General features: G+C 46.0%; 1 protein-coding gene across 2 annotated transcripts in view; it reads left to right on the forward strand.

The window, feature by feature from the left end:
• The window catches only part of usp34 (ubiquitin specific peptidase 34), a 61,933-nt gene extending 44,379 nt beyond the window's left edge, over window positions 1-17,554 (forward strand). Inside the window, exons 53-78 of one of the 2 annotated variants that reach the window (XM_084164101.1) lie at window positions 49-114; window positions 229-309; window positions 402-487; window positions 1,094-1,262; window positions 1,558-1,632; window positions 1,715-1,866; window positions 2,219-2,372; window positions 2,710-2,766; window positions 3,623-3,727; window positions 4,865-5,012; window positions 7,488-7,618; window positions 9,317-9,490; window positions 9,830-10,003; window positions 10,497-10,652; window positions 11,011-11,168; window positions 11,546-11,624; window positions 12,180-12,306; window positions 12,563-12,670; window positions 12,901-13,005; window positions 13,464-13,588; window positions 14,048-14,171; window positions 14,299-14,378; window positions 14,562-14,702; window positions 15,010-15,156; window positions 15,489-15,645; window positions 15,893-17,554. In XM_084164101.1, the coding sequence (XP_084020227.1) occupies window positions 49-114; window positions 229-309; window positions 402-487; window positions 1,094-1,262; window positions 1,558-1,632; window positions 1,715-1,866; window positions 2,219-2,372; window positions 2,710-2,766; window positions 3,623-3,727; window positions 4,865-5,012; window positions 7,488-7,618; window positions 9,317-9,490; window positions 9,830-10,003; window positions 10,497-10,652; window positions 11,011-11,168; window positions 11,546-11,624; window positions 12,180-12,306; window positions 12,563-12,670; window positions 12,901-13,005; window positions 13,464-13,588; window positions 14,048-14,171; window positions 14,299-14,378; window positions 14,562-14,702; window positions 15,010-15,156; window positions 15,489-15,645; window positions 15,893-16,680 (3,867 nt within the window). In that variant the 3' untranslated portion in view covers window positions 16,681-17,554. The remainder of the gene's footprint in view (window positions 1-48; window positions 115-228; window positions 310-401; window positions 488-1,093; window positions 1,263-1,557; window positions 1,633-1,714; window positions 1,867-2,218; window positions 2,373-2,709; window positions 2,767-3,622; window positions 3,728-4,864; window positions 5,013-7,487; window positions 7,619-9,316; window positions 9,491-9,829; window positions 10,004-10,496; window positions 10,653-11,010; window positions 11,169-11,545; window positions 11,625-12,179; window positions 12,307-12,562; window positions 12,671-12,900; window positions 13,006-13,463; window positions 13,589-14,047; window positions 14,172-14,298; window positions 14,379-14,561; window positions 14,703-15,009; window positions 15,157-15,488; window positions 15,646-15,892) is intronic. The other variant, XM_084164102.1, reaches the window with a different exon arrangement.
• Window positions 17,555-19,266: the final 1,712 nt, after the last annotated feature.

Below are 19,266 nucleotides of genomic sequence, written 5' to 3' on the forward strand. Positions count from 1 at the left end.
TAACTTATGGCAAGAGTTTGTCTAAAGTTGGTCTGTGTGTGTTTTCAGCCCACCATGCTGCAGTGGATCGAGCTACTGACCAAACAATTCAACAACAGCCAGGCGGCCTGCGAGGTAAATTTACAGTTTATTGAAGCACAAATCAGGTAGAACATTGTGCTGAATAGTTTTCAATCATTAGCAGGGTAATTGCTAACTTCCTGTTTTCATGTCGTCATGGTCTTTCAGTGGTTTTTGGACCGCATGGCTGATGACAACTGGTGGCCCATGCAGATCCTCATCAAGTGCCCCAATCAGATTGTTCGGCAGGTGAGAGCCCTAATCAGATTGTTCTCCAGTCACTCACACACACACACACACTCCCACACACTCACACACACTGCCCTGTTGTCCCCCATCAGATGTTCCAGAGACTGTGTATCCACGTCATCCAGAGGCTACGGCCAGTCCACGCCCACCTCTACCTACAACCTGGCATGGAGGACGGGTAGGAACGATCACTTATCTACCAATCAATCATCCACCCAGTCAATCAATCACTCACAACTGAGAAACATATTCATTTGTAAGCTTTATAGTGTAAACAATTGAAGAAAAAAAGTCCCACATTAAACTAGCTTCTGCTATCCCATGAGTAGTCTATAACGTGGCTCTTGAACTGATAATGGTTTGCTTCCGCTAGAGGCGTTGCAGCGTGACATAACCATGTTGTGTCTGTCATTAGATGGCTGAGAGAAAGGTGCCGTGTGTTACCTAGTTGCCCTAGCACTGTGGCCACTTGGAGAGTTTTGTGGCACAACCTTTGAGGAAAATGGTCATTAACCAAAGAAGTTTCGATTTATAATGTTCTGGAAAAACTCAGGAAAACTCCCAAGTTTAATTCCACTGTATCACCTGGGTCATGTTCATTAGGGTACACAACAGAGAATGTTTCGAAATGCTTTGCAACAGAAAACGAAATTGAGAGTTTCTCATTGGACAAGTCTAGGTAGTCCCTTTCTGTTTCAGTCCATTTTTCATTTGTTTGGTACCTAATGAACATGACCTGACAAGTTGTCTGATGTCACTTCCTCTTCCTGTGTGTGGCCTCCAGGTCTGATGACATGGACGGGCCGGTGGAGGACATCGGCAGCCGCTCGTGCGTGACGCGCTTCGTCAAGACGCTTCTGTCCATCATGGAGCACGGCGTCAAGCCCCACAGCAAACACCTGACTGAGTACTTCGCCTTCCTCTACGAGTTCGCCAAGATGGGAGAGGAGGAGGTTGGTCGTTGATAACAGTAGTCGTTTTATAGGAATATACTTTTGACACTTATCCAAAAGGACTTAAGTGTGTAAAAATGTGTTCGCTGTAGTGTAAGTTTGAGTCCCAAATGGCACCCTATTACCTGCATAGTGCACTACTTTTGACCAGAGCCTGCTCTGTGAGTGCGTACATTTTCAGTAGGTTTTCTGTGATTCCTGCAGGGCTTGAACCGAGATACATGGCTTGAAGGGGTTTTAGAGGACACTGTTTTTGCTAACAGTCTGTTTGTTTTCTCTTTTCTCATACCTCCAGAGTCAGTTCCTTCTGTCCCTACAAGCCATTTCCATCATGGTGCACTTCTACATGGGCACCAAGGGGCCTGAGAACGTAAGTATACACTAGTTGTGTGTGTGTGTGTACCTGTGTGTGTATGTTTCTGTGCTTGTGTGTAATGACCTGGTCCCCCCAGCCCCAGGTGGAGGTGCTGTCTGAGGAGGAGGGAGAAGAGGAGGATGAGGAGGAGGACATCTTGTCCCTGGCGGAAGAGAAGTACCGCCCGGCCGCCTTGGAGAAGATGATAGCCCTCATCGCCCTGCTTGTGGAACAGTCCCGCTCTGAGAGGTAGGGCACAGACGGGCACTGCTGGCCATGGCATAGCACCACTTGGGACACAGGAAAGCAGTATATAATATGGCACAGGGATTTTACCTGCTACTAGCAAAGTGAGATTGGTCAATGTTACGGGATGATTTGAGGATCACCCCGAACTAGACATTTGGTTTTGTAGATTTGCTGGGTCACAGGAAATGTTCATAGCTTTGTCACAGCACAAAATCGTGTTGGTAATACTGCCCAAAAGTAAGCTGTAAATACTACTACATTTATTTGCTTTTCAAATCACCCCCCTCCTTCATTTCACCTTCTTTCTTCTCCCCCTTTCTCCCTCTCCCCCTCTCCCTCTCTCCCTCTCCAGACACCTGACTCTGTCTCAGAGTGACATGGCAGCCCTGACCGGGGGGAAAGGCTTCCCCTTCCTCTTCCAGCACATCCGAGACGGCATCAACATCAGGCAGACCTGCAACCTCATCTTCAGCCTGTGTCGCTATAACAACCGCCTGGCCGAGCACGTACGTTTAACAGATGCGCCAACACACACACACACACACACACACACACACACACACACACACACAAACCAATCCGCACACACACCAACCAATGCACGCACACACAAACAAACACGTCGCTGTTGTTAATGGCAGACCCTGGCCGTGACCCCACTCTCCGAGGTTGTCTCAGGGAGAGTTGGGATTTGCAAAAAACACATTTCCAATTCGTATTAATACACACTTTTACATGTTTGAAATAGGACAAATATAAGCACCCTCCAAATTATTATTACATACACACACACAGGCACATACAGTATATTTCTAATCTAATTTCTCCTGTGTTCTGTTGCAGATTGTATCCATGCTCTTCACCTCCATTGCTAAACTGACGCCTGAGGTAAGCACTGATGTGAGAACCTACCCCTTTAATACAAAATGCTCTCAATTTAATATCCAACTCAATTATTAGTTTGTACAAATCTTAATTTATCCCTCTAATTTTCTCCTCTTCTTTCTCTCCATCCCACTCTTTCTCTCATCCCCCTCTCTCTCCATCCCCTTCTCTCCCTCTCCATCCCCTTCTCTCCCTCTCCATCCCCTTCTCTCCCTCTCCATCCCCCTCTCTCCCTCTCCATCCCCCTCTCTCCCTCTCCATCCCCCTCTCTCCCTCTCCATCCCCCTCTCTCCCACTCCTTCTCTCCCTCTCCATCCCCCTCTCTCCCACTCCTTCTCTCCCTCTCCATCCCCCTCTCTCCCACTCCTTCTCTCCCTCTCCATCCCCCTCTCTCCCACTCCTTCTCTCCCCCTCTCTCCCACTCCTTCTCTCCCTCTCCATCCCCCTCTTTCCCACTCCTTCTCTCCCACTCCTTCTCTCCCTCTCCATCCCCCTCTCTCCCACTCCTTCTCTCCCACTCCTTCTCTCCCTCTCCATCCCCTTATGTCCCTCTCCATCCCCTTATGTCCCTCTCCACCCCCCTCTCTCCCACTCCTTCTCTCCCTCTCCATCCCCTTATGTCCCTCTCCATCCCCTTATGTCCCTCTCCACCCCCCTCTCTCCCACTCCTTCTCTCCCTCTCCATCCCCCTCTCTCCCACTCCTTCTCTCCCCCCTTCTCTCCCTCTCCATCCCCCTTCTCTCCCCCCTTCTCTCCCTCTCCATCCCCCTTCTCTCCCTCTCCATCCCCCTTCTCTCCCCCCTTCTCTCCCTCTCCATCCCCTTCTCTCCCTCTCCATCCCCTTCTCTCCCTCTCCATCCCTCTCTTTTAGGCAGCAAACCCTTTCTTCAAGCTGCTCACCATGCTGATGGAGCTGTCAGGTGGTCCTCCGGGCATGCCTTCCTTCGCCTCATACATACTGCAGAGGATCTGGGAGGTACGGTCACACGCGCGCACACAAAAAAATCAAATGTTATTTGTCACATGCTTCGTAAACAGCAGGTGTAGACTAACAGTGACCCTTATGGGTCCTTCCCAACAATGCAGAGAGGAAAATAATAATACGAGGAATAAATAACAGTAACTTGGCTATATACAACGGGTACCAGTACCAAGTCGATGTGCAGGGTTACACGGTAATTGAGGTAGATATGTACATATAGGTAGGGCCAAAGTGACTAGGGAACAGGATAGATAATAAACAGTAGCAGCAGCGTATGTGATGATTCAAAAGAGTTGGTGCAAAAAGGGTCAATGCAGATAGCTATTTGGTTAACTATTTAGCTGTCTAATGGCTTGGGGGTAGAAGCTGTTCAGGGTCCTGTTGGTTTCAGGCTTGGTGCGTCGGTACCGCTTGCCGTACAGTAGCTGAGAGAACTGTCTATGACTTGGGTGGCTGGAGTCTTTGGCCATTTTTAGGGCTTTCCTCTGACACTGCCTGGATGGCAGGGAGCTTGGCCCCAGTGATGTACGCACTGCCCTCTGTAGCGCCTTGCGGTCGAATGCCAAGCAGTTGCCATACCAAGCAGTTGCCATACCAAGCAGTTGCCATACCAAGCGGTGACGCAGCCAGTCAAGATGCTCTCAATGGTGCAGCTGTAGATCTTTTTGAGAATCTGAGGGCCCATGCTCGTCGTCGGTGATCAGGCCTACCACCGTCGTGTCGTCAGCAAGCTTAATGATGTGTTGGAGTTAGGCATTGCCACGCAGTTGTGAGTGAACAGGGCGGACAGGAGGGGACTATGCACGCACCCCTGAGTGGCCCCCGTGTTGACGGTCAGCATGGTGGATGTGTTGTTGCCTGCCCTCACCACCTGGGGGCGGCCTGACAGGAAGTCCAGGATCCAGTTGCAGAGGGAGGTGTTCAGTCCCAGGGTACTGAACTTAATGATGAGCTTGGAGGGTACATAGTCACAGGTTCATCTGATTCATTGTTCATTATCAAGTTACTTCAGTTGAACATCAATTTATCCATATTTGTCCATAACCCACTTTATGAAGTTATTTCAGTTGATCTTGATGTCGTTGCCTAAAATATTCAAAATCGTATCCTTTTGTGTGTGTTCTCTCCCAGGTGATAGAGTACAACCCAAGCCAGTGTCTGGACTGGTTGGCGGTGCAGACCCCCAGGAACAAGCTGGCTCACAGCTGGGTGCTGCAGAACATGGAGAACTGGGTGGAGCGCTTCCTACTGGCCCACAACTACCCCCGTGTCCGCACCTGTAAGAACACTTGTGATGTCTCTCTCTCTCTTTCTCTGTCTCTTGCTGTTTCTGTCTGGAAGTTCTTACTAACTACACTACATGACCAAAAGTATGTGGACACCTGCTCGTCGAACATCTCATTCCAACATTGTGGGCATTAATATGGAGTTGGTCCCACTTTGCTGCTATAACAGCCTCCACTCTTCTGGGAAGGCTTTCCACTAGATGTTGGAACATTGCTGCGGGGACTTCCATTCAGCCAAAAGAGCATTAGTGAGGTTGGGCGATTAGGCCTGGCTCGCTGTCGGCGTTCCAATTCATCCCAAAAGTCTTCGATGGGGTTGAGGTCAGGGCTCTGTGCAGGCCAGTCAAGTTCTTCCACACTGGTCTCGACAAACCATTTCTGAATGGACCTCGCTTTGTGCACGGGGGCATGCTAAAACAGGAAAGGGCCTTCCCTAAACTGTTGCCACAAAGATGGAAGCACAGAATCGTCTAGAATGTAATTGTATGCTGTATCATTACGTTTTCCCTTCACTGGAACTAAGAGGCCTTGCCCGAACATGAAAAACAGCCCCAGACCATTATTCCTCCTCCACCAAACTTTACAGTTGGCACTATGCATTGGGGCAGGTAGCGTTCTCCTGGCATCCGCCAAACCCAGATTCGTCCGTCGGACTGCCAGATGGTGAAGCGTGATTCATCATTCCAGAGAACACGTTTCCACTGCTCCAGAGTCCAATGGCGATGCGCTTTACACCACTCCAGCCGTTGCTTGGCATTGCGCATGGTGATCTTAGGCTTGTGTGCGGCTGCTCGGCCATGGAAACCCATTTCATTAAGCTCCAGACTAACAGTTATTTTGCGGACGTTGCTTCCAGAGGCAGTTTGGAACTCAGTAGTGAGTGTTGCAACCGAGGACAGATGATTTCTACGCGCTACTGGCACTCCTGTTCTGTGAGCTTGTGTGGCTTACCACTTTGCGGCTGAACCGTTGTTGCTCCTAGACATTTCCTCTTCACAATAGGGTACTTTTTTGTTTTTACGCAGAGGCTATAAATCATTATTCATCATCATTCTATTTTTCCATAGTATCAACGATTCTTCTATCTTATGAAAAAGTGATGCTGTGCAGGAGGGGCTTTGTCCTGTCCTTCCTGTCGGTCAGGTCAGGTTGCCACCGGATACTGTTTCTTATTTTGTTTAGATTTTTGAAGAATCTTCAATCTTCTGTATACTCCTCTGCATGCACATTCTCCTATCAGTCCTTGTGTAATGATTGCACAGTGAGATCAATGGAAGGTTTCTATAAGTGGGTGAACAATCCAACTCTTGGTGAATTTGGCTTCAGAATGACATGAAGAGCCGACATTGAAGGATCAAAACGCGACGTTGCTATGAACACTTGGCTGCCACATGCCAGGTATTGTGTGTAACAGTGATGACACCAAGTAAATCTTAAATGATTAAAACTTAAACACAAAATATAACTATCCAACAACAAACTTCTTACAGCTTATCAGACACATTTCCACTTGCTGAACACATACTTCTTAGATAAAACATACAGCCTCTAAAGACAATTGTTACATAGTTGCTGTCTAAATTGGGCGGTGGTCTCCCAACCTTTTAATTCAATAAAATAAGAGTATAGTACAAAAATAAACTTGTATCAGAATAAAAACGTCAACAAAAATAACGTAGACATCAACAATATCAAAAAGTTCATTTGAGTATGAGTTGCCCTCAAAAATAAGTAAATAAATACAACAAATAGATAGAGCTGCAACGACGTCTTTGAAAGAAGTGAGATAAATGACGAGTCCCATAAAGCAAATATATTAAGTAAAGATTTCACTACAACGCCACTCCATCCTGGTCAGCATTGGCATGGTTAAGGTATATGGTGCTAAGACCCCTGGCCTTGCACAGTCTTGCCTCCATCTAGCTGATCTTACAGCTGACCGGGGCAGCTCAAACAGGGCAGAAATGTGACGAACTGACTTGTTGGAAAGGTGGCATCCTATGACGGTGCCACATTGAAAGTCACTGAGCTCTTCAGTAAGGCCATTCTACTGCCAATGTTTGTCTATGGAGATTGCAAGGCTGTGTGCTCGATTTTATACACCTGTCAGCAACGAACGGGTGTGGCTGAAATAGCCAAATCCTCTAATTTGAAGGCGTGTCCACATACTTTTGTGTATATATAGTGTAGGTTACAAAAGTTCCCCATAAAACAATCGCCTAAAACAGGTTACAAACGTGCCCTTTCATCTTGTGCTTTATTTGTTGCTCCCTCTCTCTCTTCCATCCCCACCTCTCACAGAGAACCAGCAGAGAGCTAGGTACCACTGCTCTCCACTGCACTCATCCCCATCAATCTCTTCAAACTCGAACAAAAGAACAATTGTGTGTAGTTACCCTAGAAATCTAAAAAGGACAGACATTTAGGCAAAACTCTGCTCTAACTCTGAATTCTTTCTATCCCTCTAGCGGCAGCCTACCTCCTGGTGTCACTCATTCCCAGCAACTCGTTCCGCCAGATGTTCCGCTCCACGCGTTCCCTCCACATCCCCACGCGGGACCTGCCCCTGTCTCCCGACACCACCGTGGTGCTCCACCAGGTATGCTAACGAGACTCCACAGTCACACACACTGCAATATGTGCTCCCTAAGTTTTTTAGGTGAGCGCTGATGCCGCCCTATGATAAGCAGTGCCCACTTTGTCAAAGGCGTAAAATATTTAGCTCGTCCATTCCCAGCTCGCTTCTCCCGGGTGCTGTTGGAGAGACTCATCGCTGCGGCGCTCCACCAACGTTCCGTCAAAAAAATTATCTAACATAAATCATGTAGCAGGTACAGGATTTGGTAGAAACAGTATGTGGCATTTTCTGTAGCCTACAGGCTGGAGATAATATGTATGACAATGTATTGAGACGGACACTTTTTACATCGTGCAGGTTTCTCTGATCGAATAGCCTAACCTAAATGCTGCCCAATCTAATAAAAATGGTTAACAAACAACATATCCTAAAAATAGGACAGGTCAAAGTAAAAATGGACAATATGGAATGGGCAATCACAACTGTTGTCCAGGAGTTTCACCCCATTGTCATGATCAGTGGTTTCAAGTTTGTATCTGTACATTTTTGACAAGCTGATCATAGCAAAAAAGAAAATAGTTCTGCATTTCCTGCTGTGTAAACACATTGCAAATAGGCTCACGATAACTCCTGCTAAAGTTTGGTAGCTGATATTCAGAGCTTAAATAGCCAAATTGATTAGTCACAGGAATCCGGACTAATAAAGCGAATGCAATGGCCTGTTTTACAAATGGTGGGCCTACCACATGGATGGGCATTCATAAAATTCCATTGCTGGTCGACATGGTAGGGTACACCCCAGTAAGCACGAGCCGACGTCTTTTGGACGTCTTTTTTTGGTGTTTTACTAACGGTAGGCTTTTTTGGTCTCGCCTAGGGCCGCAGAAAGGCAATGACCGGCCCTGCATGCAAGTCACATAAGCATATATTTATACCCCGACGAGGCGGAGTTTCCCTTCTTGTATGTCTAAGATCAACAATTTGTCTCTGTTGCTGGGCAGCAACTACGTCTGTGCCTCTTTGTTGGTGTCTAGAACCTTTGTGGGCGGGGATGTGTGTGTGAGAGATAAAGCTGCAGTTAGTGTCGATGGGGTGGGCCCAATCTGGCCCCCCCTCAACAGATTTCCTCCCTCTCTCTTCAACTGTTGTTCTCACATGGATGTTGAGTTCCTCCACCACCTCTCCTTGCCCTAGTTCCACAGGAGCTGGCAAAACAGGAACCCGACTGTTGCTCTTTTACCTACTTCCTTCGAATCTTAATATACAACACTAACCGTGTCTGACCTGAGACTGACACTTTCTGCACTTCCCCTTGTCGCTACAATAACACACACAAGCTCCAACAACCTAACCCATAACAAGACTACTACTACTAATTATACAATTAAAATGGGCTTAAGTCAAACTGTTTCCATCATTAGTGACAACGTTTTGACCAATCCGGTCTTGGCACTTATAACCATTTGTTGGTATTTTTTGATACCCAGCACCTGCTCAGACTTTGGATGATATCTTCTAGTTTGAAAATTCAAGTAAAGACATTTTTTTGAAACTGGGAGAAGTGGGTTTCATTTACAACCCAATCTTTTAAATAAATTGTATTATGTATGTACAACGATTAGATTGAAGTGTACGTGTTTCATAGCGACTGTTTTGAAGTTGTTTATTTTGAATGAAAAAGAAAAATCTCTCTAATCTTTCCTTATCCTCCTACACCAGGTGTACAACCTGCTTCTGGGCCTTCTGGGCCGGGCCAAGCTCTACGTGGACGCGGCGGTGCATGGGACCACCAAGCTGGTGCAGTACTTCAGCTTCATGACCTACTGCCTCATCTCCAAGACGGAGAAGCTCATGTTCTCCGGTTACTTCATGGACCTGTGGAACCTCTTCCAGGTGAGCGGATGGGGGCGGTTGAAAGGGCTTTGTCTGCTTTGGGAAGAGTTGAGTGGGCTAAATGAGACTGGTATTAGATTGGCATATTAGTCATTTAGAAGTTAGTGTCTTTGTACATTCACTACACTAGAATAACTAAATAAAGGCATTTAGTCAATCTCAAGGCGTACACTTAAAAGTGAAAATGAAGTCTATTAGCTACTTAGTTTAGATTTGTTTGGTTCTTTTTTCTCTTCCTCTGTGGTTCCTCACCTATACACACCTTATTGAATAATAACACTAGTGATAGTAATTAAATACAATTTCTCTGATCTTTCTCCACGTTTCCCCCTCTCTCAGCCGAAGCTGTCTGAACCAGCCATCGCCACTAATCACAACAAGCAGGCCCTGCTCTCCTTCTGGTACAACGTGTGTGTAGAGTGTCCTGAGAACGTCCGGCTGGTCGTCCAGAACCCCGTGGTCACTAAGAACATCGCCTTCAACTACATCCTGGCCGACCATGACGACCAGGAGGTATTAATAATAAATATAGCTGCGAGCCCCCTACATTTTTGTCAAATAATAATAATAACAAAATAAATATATTTTGAGCAGCGGCAACGAGGTCCTAGCAATAGAAACAGTACCACTTTGGTCACCCATTGGGAAGCATGACACTAAAATGGGCAATGGCAATACCTATCTTAAGCATGTTCACCAAGTTGCATGATTCTACCTCAAATAGGTGATGAGTTATGTGTAGTGCATGTTTGCCACAACGACTACGAGGCCTAATGCTACCGCCGTAGACGACTGTCCTTTCGAACTTCATGTTTACCAAATTCCATGCCCCTACGTCCAACAGTTCAATAGTTATAACCTTCAGTGCAAAGAAGCGCCTTCCACTGGCGTAGAGCAATTTATCCAGGAACAAGTTGTACATGTAAAAACACAACAGTCAAATAAGAAAGGTAGGTCAGTCACTAGAGGTGAGTCTGAAAGGCTGCTTGATATCATTTCCCAACAGGTGGTGCTGTTCAACCGGGGCATGCTGCCGGCATACTACGGCATCCTGAGGATGTGCTGTGAGCAGTCGCCCGTCTTCACCCGCCAGCTGGCCTCGCACCAGAACATCCAGTGGGCCTTCAAGAACCTCACGCCGCACGCCAGCCAGTACCCAGGGGTGGGTGGTCTGACTGACTGTCTGTCCCTTTGTGTATAATGGGAAGATTCCCTGATTGACTGGGTGCTGGTGTGTGTCTGTCCGTCCGTGTGACTGTCAGTCTATCTTTCTTTCTCTCTTACTGCCTCTGGCGACTATCTACCCCTCTGTTATAGTGCCTATGTCTGTGACCCCTCAGGCGATTCTCTTGTGCCCTGTCCAGAAACATCCAATAGGCACTTCATGAAAATATCAGATGGATAATATTAGGGATTAGGGGATAGGCCTGGGGGATGTTTCTGGATGGGGTCTCTGACTCCTGTATGAGGTCTCTGTTGCGTCTCTGACCACTGTCTGGTGTGTGTCTGTCCCCCTGCAGGCGGTGGAGGAACTGTTCAACCTGATGCAGCTGTTTGTGGCCCAGAGGTCGGACATGAGGGAGGAGGAGCTGGAGGACGTCAAGCAGTTTAAGAAGACCACCATCAGCTGCTACCTTCGCTGCTTGGACGGACGCTCCTGCTGGACCACACTCATCAGGTAACACAGAGGGTAACAGGCGCGCACAGAGGGGAACAGGCGCACACTCACACCTGCTACCAGGGTCATGTTCATAAGGCACCAAATGGAAGAAAACGGACTGAAACAGGGACTACCTGGAATTGTCCAATAGAACACAATCAATTCTGTTTCGAAACGTTTTAAAACATTTTCCGTTGCATGCCCTAATGAACACGGCCCAGATACAAAGCATCTGCATAGTTTTAAAATATGAACACACGGCAACCTAACCAGGGAAATGTCTGATGCCTTTTAGAGAATCATATGGGCAATGTCTTACTTTTGAAATGAATGGTATGTGAAATATAGTAATGTCTATTATATAATATAACTGTGGTTTGTGTCCTCCTTCCCAGTGCCTTCCGTGTGTTATTGGAGAACGATGAGGACAGACTACTGGTGGTCTTCAACAGAGGACTCATCCTCATGACAGAGGTATGACAAGACATGCTACTCACATTTACTCATTATGGTTATTAGGCTTATATTGAACCATTTATACATTGCATTGTTTCACTGGCTCGTATGTGAATATCATTTTGAGTTTGTTTTAGGAAAGTGGGGTTGGGGGTAGACTCGTGTTGCCACATTTCCAAGTCTCGTTCATCACTCTGCGTTTTAATGTAGTTTATTCTGTATCCAATATAAGAAATGTTATATATTTTTTAAAAGTTTGACAATCTAAAGGGTGTCCATAGAGGTTTACCATGACATAGCTGTTACATAAATCATTACCTGTCATTTGACATGCCCCTCCCTCTCTCTCCATCCTGCAGTCATTCAACACCCTGCACATGATATTGGTAGTTTGTGATGAAGTTTATTCATTGTGAACTGTATCCAGTAAAATAATATTTACTGTAAATTGTAGGGAAGTTAAGTGTCAATGTAGGTTTAATTTCTTAGGCCAAGGGTTCTAGCATAAACCATTGCCTGTCATTTGACGTGCCCCTCTCTCACTCTCTCTCTCTCTCTCTCTGCTTCCTGCAGTCGTTCAACACCCTGCACATGATGTACCACGAGGCCACGGCGTGTCATGTGACGGGGGACCTGGTGGAGCTGCTGTCCATCTTCCTGTCGGTGCTCAAGGCCACGCGGCCCTATCTGCAGCGCAAAGGTCAGCAAAAATACCCTCACTCTCCTTCCTCTCTGACCTCCTACCTTGTAGCGAAACCTAATCTCCAAGTCAAATGTTTTGTCTCCCATTGACATCAATGCATTACTAAGTGAACGAGTTAGGATTCGCCCCCTTGTGAATAAGCCCAGCGTTCTTTTGACACAGCCTTACCTTTGTTAACCAGAGCTCAGTTACTTGCCTTTATTAAGGGACCCTGATGTAAAGACTCTGTATATCCTGTGTTCTTCTCCTATAGATGTGAAGCAGGCTCTTATCCAGTGGCAGGAAAGGATCGACTTTGCCCACAAGCTGCTCACCCTCCTCAACTCCTACAGCCCTCCGGAGCTCCGCAACGCCTGCCTGGGTAACAGCACACACACACACACACACACACACACACACACACACACACACACACAGAGTTTGGATAATATTTTACCACATTTCCCCTCTAAACTATTCCACATAGTATATGCAATAGACCTTTGGAACAATTCCATTCACTCTAGGGAATAAAACCAATTCTTGTTGTTGTATGGTAATATGAGATGTCATTTCACTAATAGTTCCTGTGTATTTCTGTTCCCCCTCCAGATGTTCTGAAGGAGCTGGTCCTGTTGAGTCCCCATGACTTCCTGCATACGCTGGTGCCCTTCCTGCAGCACAACCACTGCACCTACCACCACAGCAACATCCCCAGTGAGTCTCCCTCAACTGCAGCGCTGTACCTCTGTACACTGCACTGGGTTTATTACTGCAACTAAGAAAGTCGTATGTACTGACGAAAGTGAATGACGACAAACACAAGCAATCATGAAAATATATAATGATGAATAATACTACACAGTTCACGTATTATATGTAACAGCATGCTATCCTAAGGACCCTGGCTCTGTCTGTAGACTCTGGTTCTCCAAGTGCATGCCAGAGTAACGGGGAGTCTTTGACTGTCCTGGCCTCTCCGTGCCTGAGGCACTCACTCTACTGTCCTACAGAAATCTAGAAAGAAAGAAGAAAAAAAAACATGGAATCACTGTAGGCGGAGTCATTTTGTCCAAATCTCCTGTTGACATAAATGTTGCTGTAGATTTGCGTAAGACCAGGTAGGATTTGTCCCTCTGTGATTTGTCTGAATCTGACTGTATCTTTGTACACAGTGTCCTTTGGGCCTTACCTGCCCTGCAGAGAGAACATCAAGCTGATGGGAGGCAAGAACAATATCAGACCCCCCAGACCTGAACTCAACATGTGTCTCCTGCCTTCCATGGTGGAGACCAGCAAGGTGTGTGTCTCTCTATAATACTGTGTCTAATTTCTCTTGGCCAGTTTGTCATTTCCTTAAATACATAAAGACTATCTTTGGCACAAAGATCATCTTAAGTTTGATGGTAGATAATAGATAGAACAGTGGTCTTAATGCTAAAGATGATCTTTATGTTTTTAGGGAATCTCACACCAGGTTATTATTGTAAGAGAGATTGTTCTCGATAGCTTACCTGGCTAAGTAAAGGTTAATGTAAGATAAAGACAATCTGTCCTACCTGGTTAAAATAATGGAAGTGGAAATGGTGCCCATTAGAGCCACAACTGAAGTTCCCTCTTGGGAAAATGAAGTTACTCTATTTATGTTTCTTCACAATTCAAGGTCTGTTCATTCCATGTGTATATTTGCACTAGGGTGGTCTTCTTCCTATCATTGAGAAGGATCATAAACGTCCATGTCTCTCTCTCTCTCTCTCAGGGTAAAGATGAGGTGTATGACCGGATGCTCCTAGACTACTTCCTCTCCTACCACCAGTTCATCCACCTGCTGTGTCGAGTCGCCATCAACTGCGAGAAGTTCACCGAGACCCTTGTCAAACTAAGTAAGTGGGGGTTTATGTGTGTTTGTATTGATGTAGTTCTAATGCTACTATATCTAATGACTAAAGAGGGCTGTGTTGTGTCTGTATCTGGTGGGTCTCCAATGTGACCATATCTGTCTGACTCCAGGTGTCCTGATAGCGTACGAGGGCTTGCCTCTGCACTTGGCCCTCTTCCCCAAGCTGTGGACGGAGCTTTGCCAGTCTCAGGTAAATAACACACACACACACACCTAAACACACACTTAAACACTCAGTCACGCACACTCACACAAAGTACTCAGACACATATGCATTATATTTCTCTCACTTACAAACACACTTAACACACATCACAATATACAAACACACTTACCGTACATTGTCACTGACATCTGCTATGCTGTTCTGTAGTCGGCCCTGGCTAAGACGTGTGTGAAGCTTCTGTGCGAGGACCCGGCATTCGGCGAGTACATCAAGTGCATCCTGATGGACGAGAGGACCTTTCTCAACAACAACATGGCCTACTCCTTCCTCACCTGCTTCCTGCACAAGGTAGCCATCTCTAACATCCGTTTATTTCAACGTTGACCGCCTCTGCTTTAGCCTGTTTATAGCCTGTAATGTCATTTATGCATCCAATGACGACATGCAACCCTTTTACCAAGGTTGGTTTTGCTAAGTCCATGCTAGCCTGAGTCCCAGATCTGTTTTGCCGTCTTGTGACCGCAATGATGTTGGCAAGACTGCATAATCCGATCTGGCACTCAGGCTAACCGCTTGCTACTTTAAATACCAAGTTGATGGGCCTTGCGAGTGCTTGACTGTGTGTGTGTGTGTGTGTGTGTGTGTCATCTCTCAGGTCCAGAGCCAGGTGCTGTCGGGCCCCAGCTGCGCCAACCTGATCAGTCTGCTGGTGACCAACCTGCTGAACGAGTACCACAGCCTACAGCCCGAGCTGGCCTCGCACCGCCTGGAGCTGAGCAAGACCAGCGGCCTCCTCAACGCTGTCAGTACCCCTTATTCACATTCTGTTAATACACTACTCATGCCTTATTCACATTCTGTTAATACACTATGCATGCCTTATTCACATTCTGTTAATACACTATTCATGTCTTATTCACATTCTGTTAATACACTATTCATGCCTTATTCACATGCTATTCATCCCTTTTTTCATATTCTGTTTCATGCTCTACTCAGGCCTTATTCATGCGCACTTCATGCTTTACTCGTTAATTCCAATGTCATGCCTTACTAGATTGTAATTCCCTGTTCAAATCCTATTCTCTACTAGATAATCACTCATCTTCTGTCCCTCTCCCTCCCTCTCTTTAGGACCTGCGAGCGTTGGCGTTGATGTTGTCCATACACACCCCCCAGGCGTTGGACCCGGCTCTGGGCCCGGCCCTGCAGGAGTTGCTGTCCAAGTGTAGCGCATGTGTGCAGCAACGCAGCACGCTCCAACAGGAGGCCAAGGACCGCAAGGCCAAAGGTACTATACACGCATGCATACAGTATCCTGTCACAAACATTGATGAAAGAATTGAAATGCATTGGTGGTAGTCAAGTATCCCTTTCAGCCTATTGTCACATAATAGTTTAAGCAGAGAACAGGGTTGGACTCTGTATCATTTAAACTCGTTGGGAAATTAATATGAATTGAAGTCGAAAAAGCTAATGATAGTAGTACCTGTACACTGATGTGAAGGTTAATCACCTGAGTTTCTTCTGTCTCTCAGCGGAGGAGGAGGGCGCCACCCCAGTGAAGCGCCGGCGGATGAGTAGCGACGACGGCCCCGGGGAGGGCACCAGCGCTGGCACCAGCACTGGGGGTGTGACCATATCCGGACCCGCCTGCGCCGCTTCCACCTCCTCCTCCTCCCTCCCCCCATGTGTCGAGCTGAAGCCGGAGCACCAGGAGGCGCTGACTCCCACCAGCACCTCAGACACAGAGACGCGGGACTCCTCGTCCCTCATCGACCCAGGAACCGAGCACGACCTGCCCTCACCAGATCCTACCGCTGCCACCAGTTGCAGCCAACCCGCCGGGGACGCCTCCCCCAAGGAGGAGAAGATGGAGGCTTCCTCTTCCTCGTCTTCCTCATCATCATCCTCTTCCTCCCTCCCAGAGACAGGGGAGTTGTCGTATGGCAGCGGCGGACAGTTAGGGGAGGAGCCGCAGTCTTCTCAGACTCAGCAGGCAGCCATGGCAGGAGCGGAGGAGGAAGAGAGGAGGAGGGAAGCAACGGCGGCAATGGATGAGACAAAGGAGGAGAAGGAGACGGGCTCTAAGACTTGCGGAGGCTCGGCCGCCCTGGCCTCGGAGGACCTGGCCTTCCCATCTGCCCTGGGGCTGGCAGGAGAGGGGCCAGAGGTCCCAGGGTGCAGTAGCCACGCCCCCTCGCAGGCTCTGATAAACTCGGCCCCGCCTCCGGACACGCTGGAAATGCTCTACAGGACAGTGGAGGCCACTATCGCTGTGGTTACAAAACTATCTGGGAAAGGGCCCTGCCCCGCCTCCTCGTGACATCACCATTATTGCTCTCAGCACCATGAGCCCTTTTAAAGTCTTTTTTTTTCTAATGTTATTTCTTTTCTCTAAATGAATTATGCTCTTTCGTTAACACTTTTCTTTCCGTGTTTTCATCCTTTTGTTTGTCGTTTCCCTTTGCTGTATGTGTTGCGTTGGCTTCTGCTGATGTGCTTCTATCGGTTGGCTCTTGTGCTCTGGTATGTCACGTGATCTCTACTCCCCAGCTTCAATGGCAGAAGAAGGCTAGACGGCATGCTCCGAAATAACGATAAACATGCACAGCCTCCGATCCATTGGACGAAAAAGATCAAGTTCTAAAAAAAACTACAGCACATTTTTTTTAAGGGCAAAAATAATTTGTTTTTTACTGATTTCCATGTTCTTTTTGAAGTGATATATTTCTTTGAGGTTGCTGTAACAGGGAAATGTTTACAGTAATTTTAGTCTTCTGTATGCAATTTAATTTAATTGCATTTTTACTCTGTATAAAATGGTGTCCTCTGTGCCAGTTTTGTACTTTATGAACGAGGCAAAAGTTGCCTTGCTTTTTTCTGTGGTTAATATCCAAACTAAGTTTACCTGTACATTAAAAAAGAACCACAAGAAACTTGATTCTGTAAAGAATCTTCTCTAGTTGTTGCCTGGCGGTGTATATGAAAACTATATATATATAACTTTATATATATATATAATGGTGCTTTATTTGACACGATATCTGTGGGTGAAATAAAGCACACGTTGTGTAACAGTTGGAGCTTTATTTTATTTACTGAAAATACATTCCATCATCAATTATGTCATTCTTGCTTCTTCTGGTTGTTTTGTTTCTTTTTTTATTTATTTCGATATAGGATAAATTAATAAAAATTGCGATATGAATAATTATGAACTACAATGAACTATGATCATTTTTTCTTTAGCATCCTCACATCCTGGATTAAATCAGATTAATTTAGCATTGTGATTGGCTTAAGGACCTCAATGCTAGATCAGTGTTTTGAAACGGATACACAGTCTTGAAACTGTCCTTGAAAATGAGGACATGCGGTTACTGTACGTTTCCCAATCCTGGTCTTGAGAGACCATTGTGTGTGATAGTATTTTATCATAACCATCCTCTCTGTAAAATGTTTGTATTGATTTGTTACAGGGTACTTGTTATGATGAGTTCTCTGGTATCAAGATATTCAGGATGCAAGAAGATAATTAAACACTTAGATGGAGAGTTGATACAATGTATTTAATAAAACGGTACCGGATTCAACATAGCAAGCTGCACGTAAGTTGCCCCTTGCTATCCGAATGACAGACACAGAGATCTCTCAGTTTATATACTGCATTGTAATCCAATTCTTGCCAACAATTATTGGGTGACACTCCCAACTACAATGGTATCATCTTGCACCCCAGTCAGGACACTCCATCACGTCCTCATTCGAAGATTAACACCAGTGGCCCCCCAGCCTTCCTGGCACTCAGACTTTCTGGTACCCACCAGTGACTTAAATAAATGGCTTGAACACATTAACAACTCCTGTGTAAACACATAGCAGTTCCCCCATTTTCTTTCTTTTTCTGTTGTAAGTAAAATTCCCCAGATATAACATTACTTTAACTAAACAATTCACATAACTTGATTTCCAAAATAAAAATATTCTCCCATAGTGGGATACATATGATTGGAGTCTAAACTATGCCATATAACTGAGAATTCATCCCCCTCTACATTCTCCATACCTGAATCCAACCAGATTCTCAATATATTTAATCAGTCATCTGGATCATGCATGATCAAACATCTCAAACCTAGATTGACTCGGCCTGAGTAAAATATCAATACATGACTTACTAATATATATATTCACGCTAAATATCTATGTAGTCAACCTTACTGATATACAGTGGGGAGAACAAGTATTTGATACACTTCCAATTTTGCAGGTTTTCCTACTTACAAAGCATGTAGAGGTCTGTAATTTTTATCATAGGTACACTTCAACTGTGAGAGACGGAATCTAAAACAAAAATTCAGAAAATCACATTGTATGATTTTTAAGTAATTAATTTGAATTTTATTGCATGACATAAGTATTTGATACATCAGAAAAGCAGAACATAATATTTGGTACAGAAACCTTTGTTTGCAATTACAGAGATCATACGTTTCCTGTAGGTCTTGACCAGGTTTGCACACACTGCAGCAGGGATTTTGGCCCACTCCTCCATACAGACCTTCTCTAGATCCTTCAGGTTTCGGGGCTGTCGCTGGGCAATACGGACTTTCAGCTCCCTCCAAAGATTTTCTATTGGGTTCAGGTCTGGAGACTGGCTAGGCCACTCCAGGACCTTGAGATGCTTCTTACGGAGCCACTCCTTAGTTGCCCTGGCTGTGTGTTTCGGGTCGTTGTCATGCTGGAAGACCCAGCCACGACCATCTTCAATGCTCTTACTGAGGGAAGGAGGTTGTTGGCCAAGATCTCGCGATACATGGCCCCATCTATCCTCCCCTCAATACGGTGAAGTCGTCCTGTCCCCTTTGCAGAAAAGCATCCCCAAAGAATGATGTTTCCACCTCCATGC

This window comes from Coregonus lavaretus (genome assembly GCF_964263955.1).
Source record: "Coregonus lavaretus genome assembly, chromosome: 6".
In the NCBI taxonomy this organism is placed as follows: Eukaryota; Metazoa; Chordata; class Actinopteri; order Salmoniformes; family Salmonidae; genus Coregonus; species Coregonus lavaretus.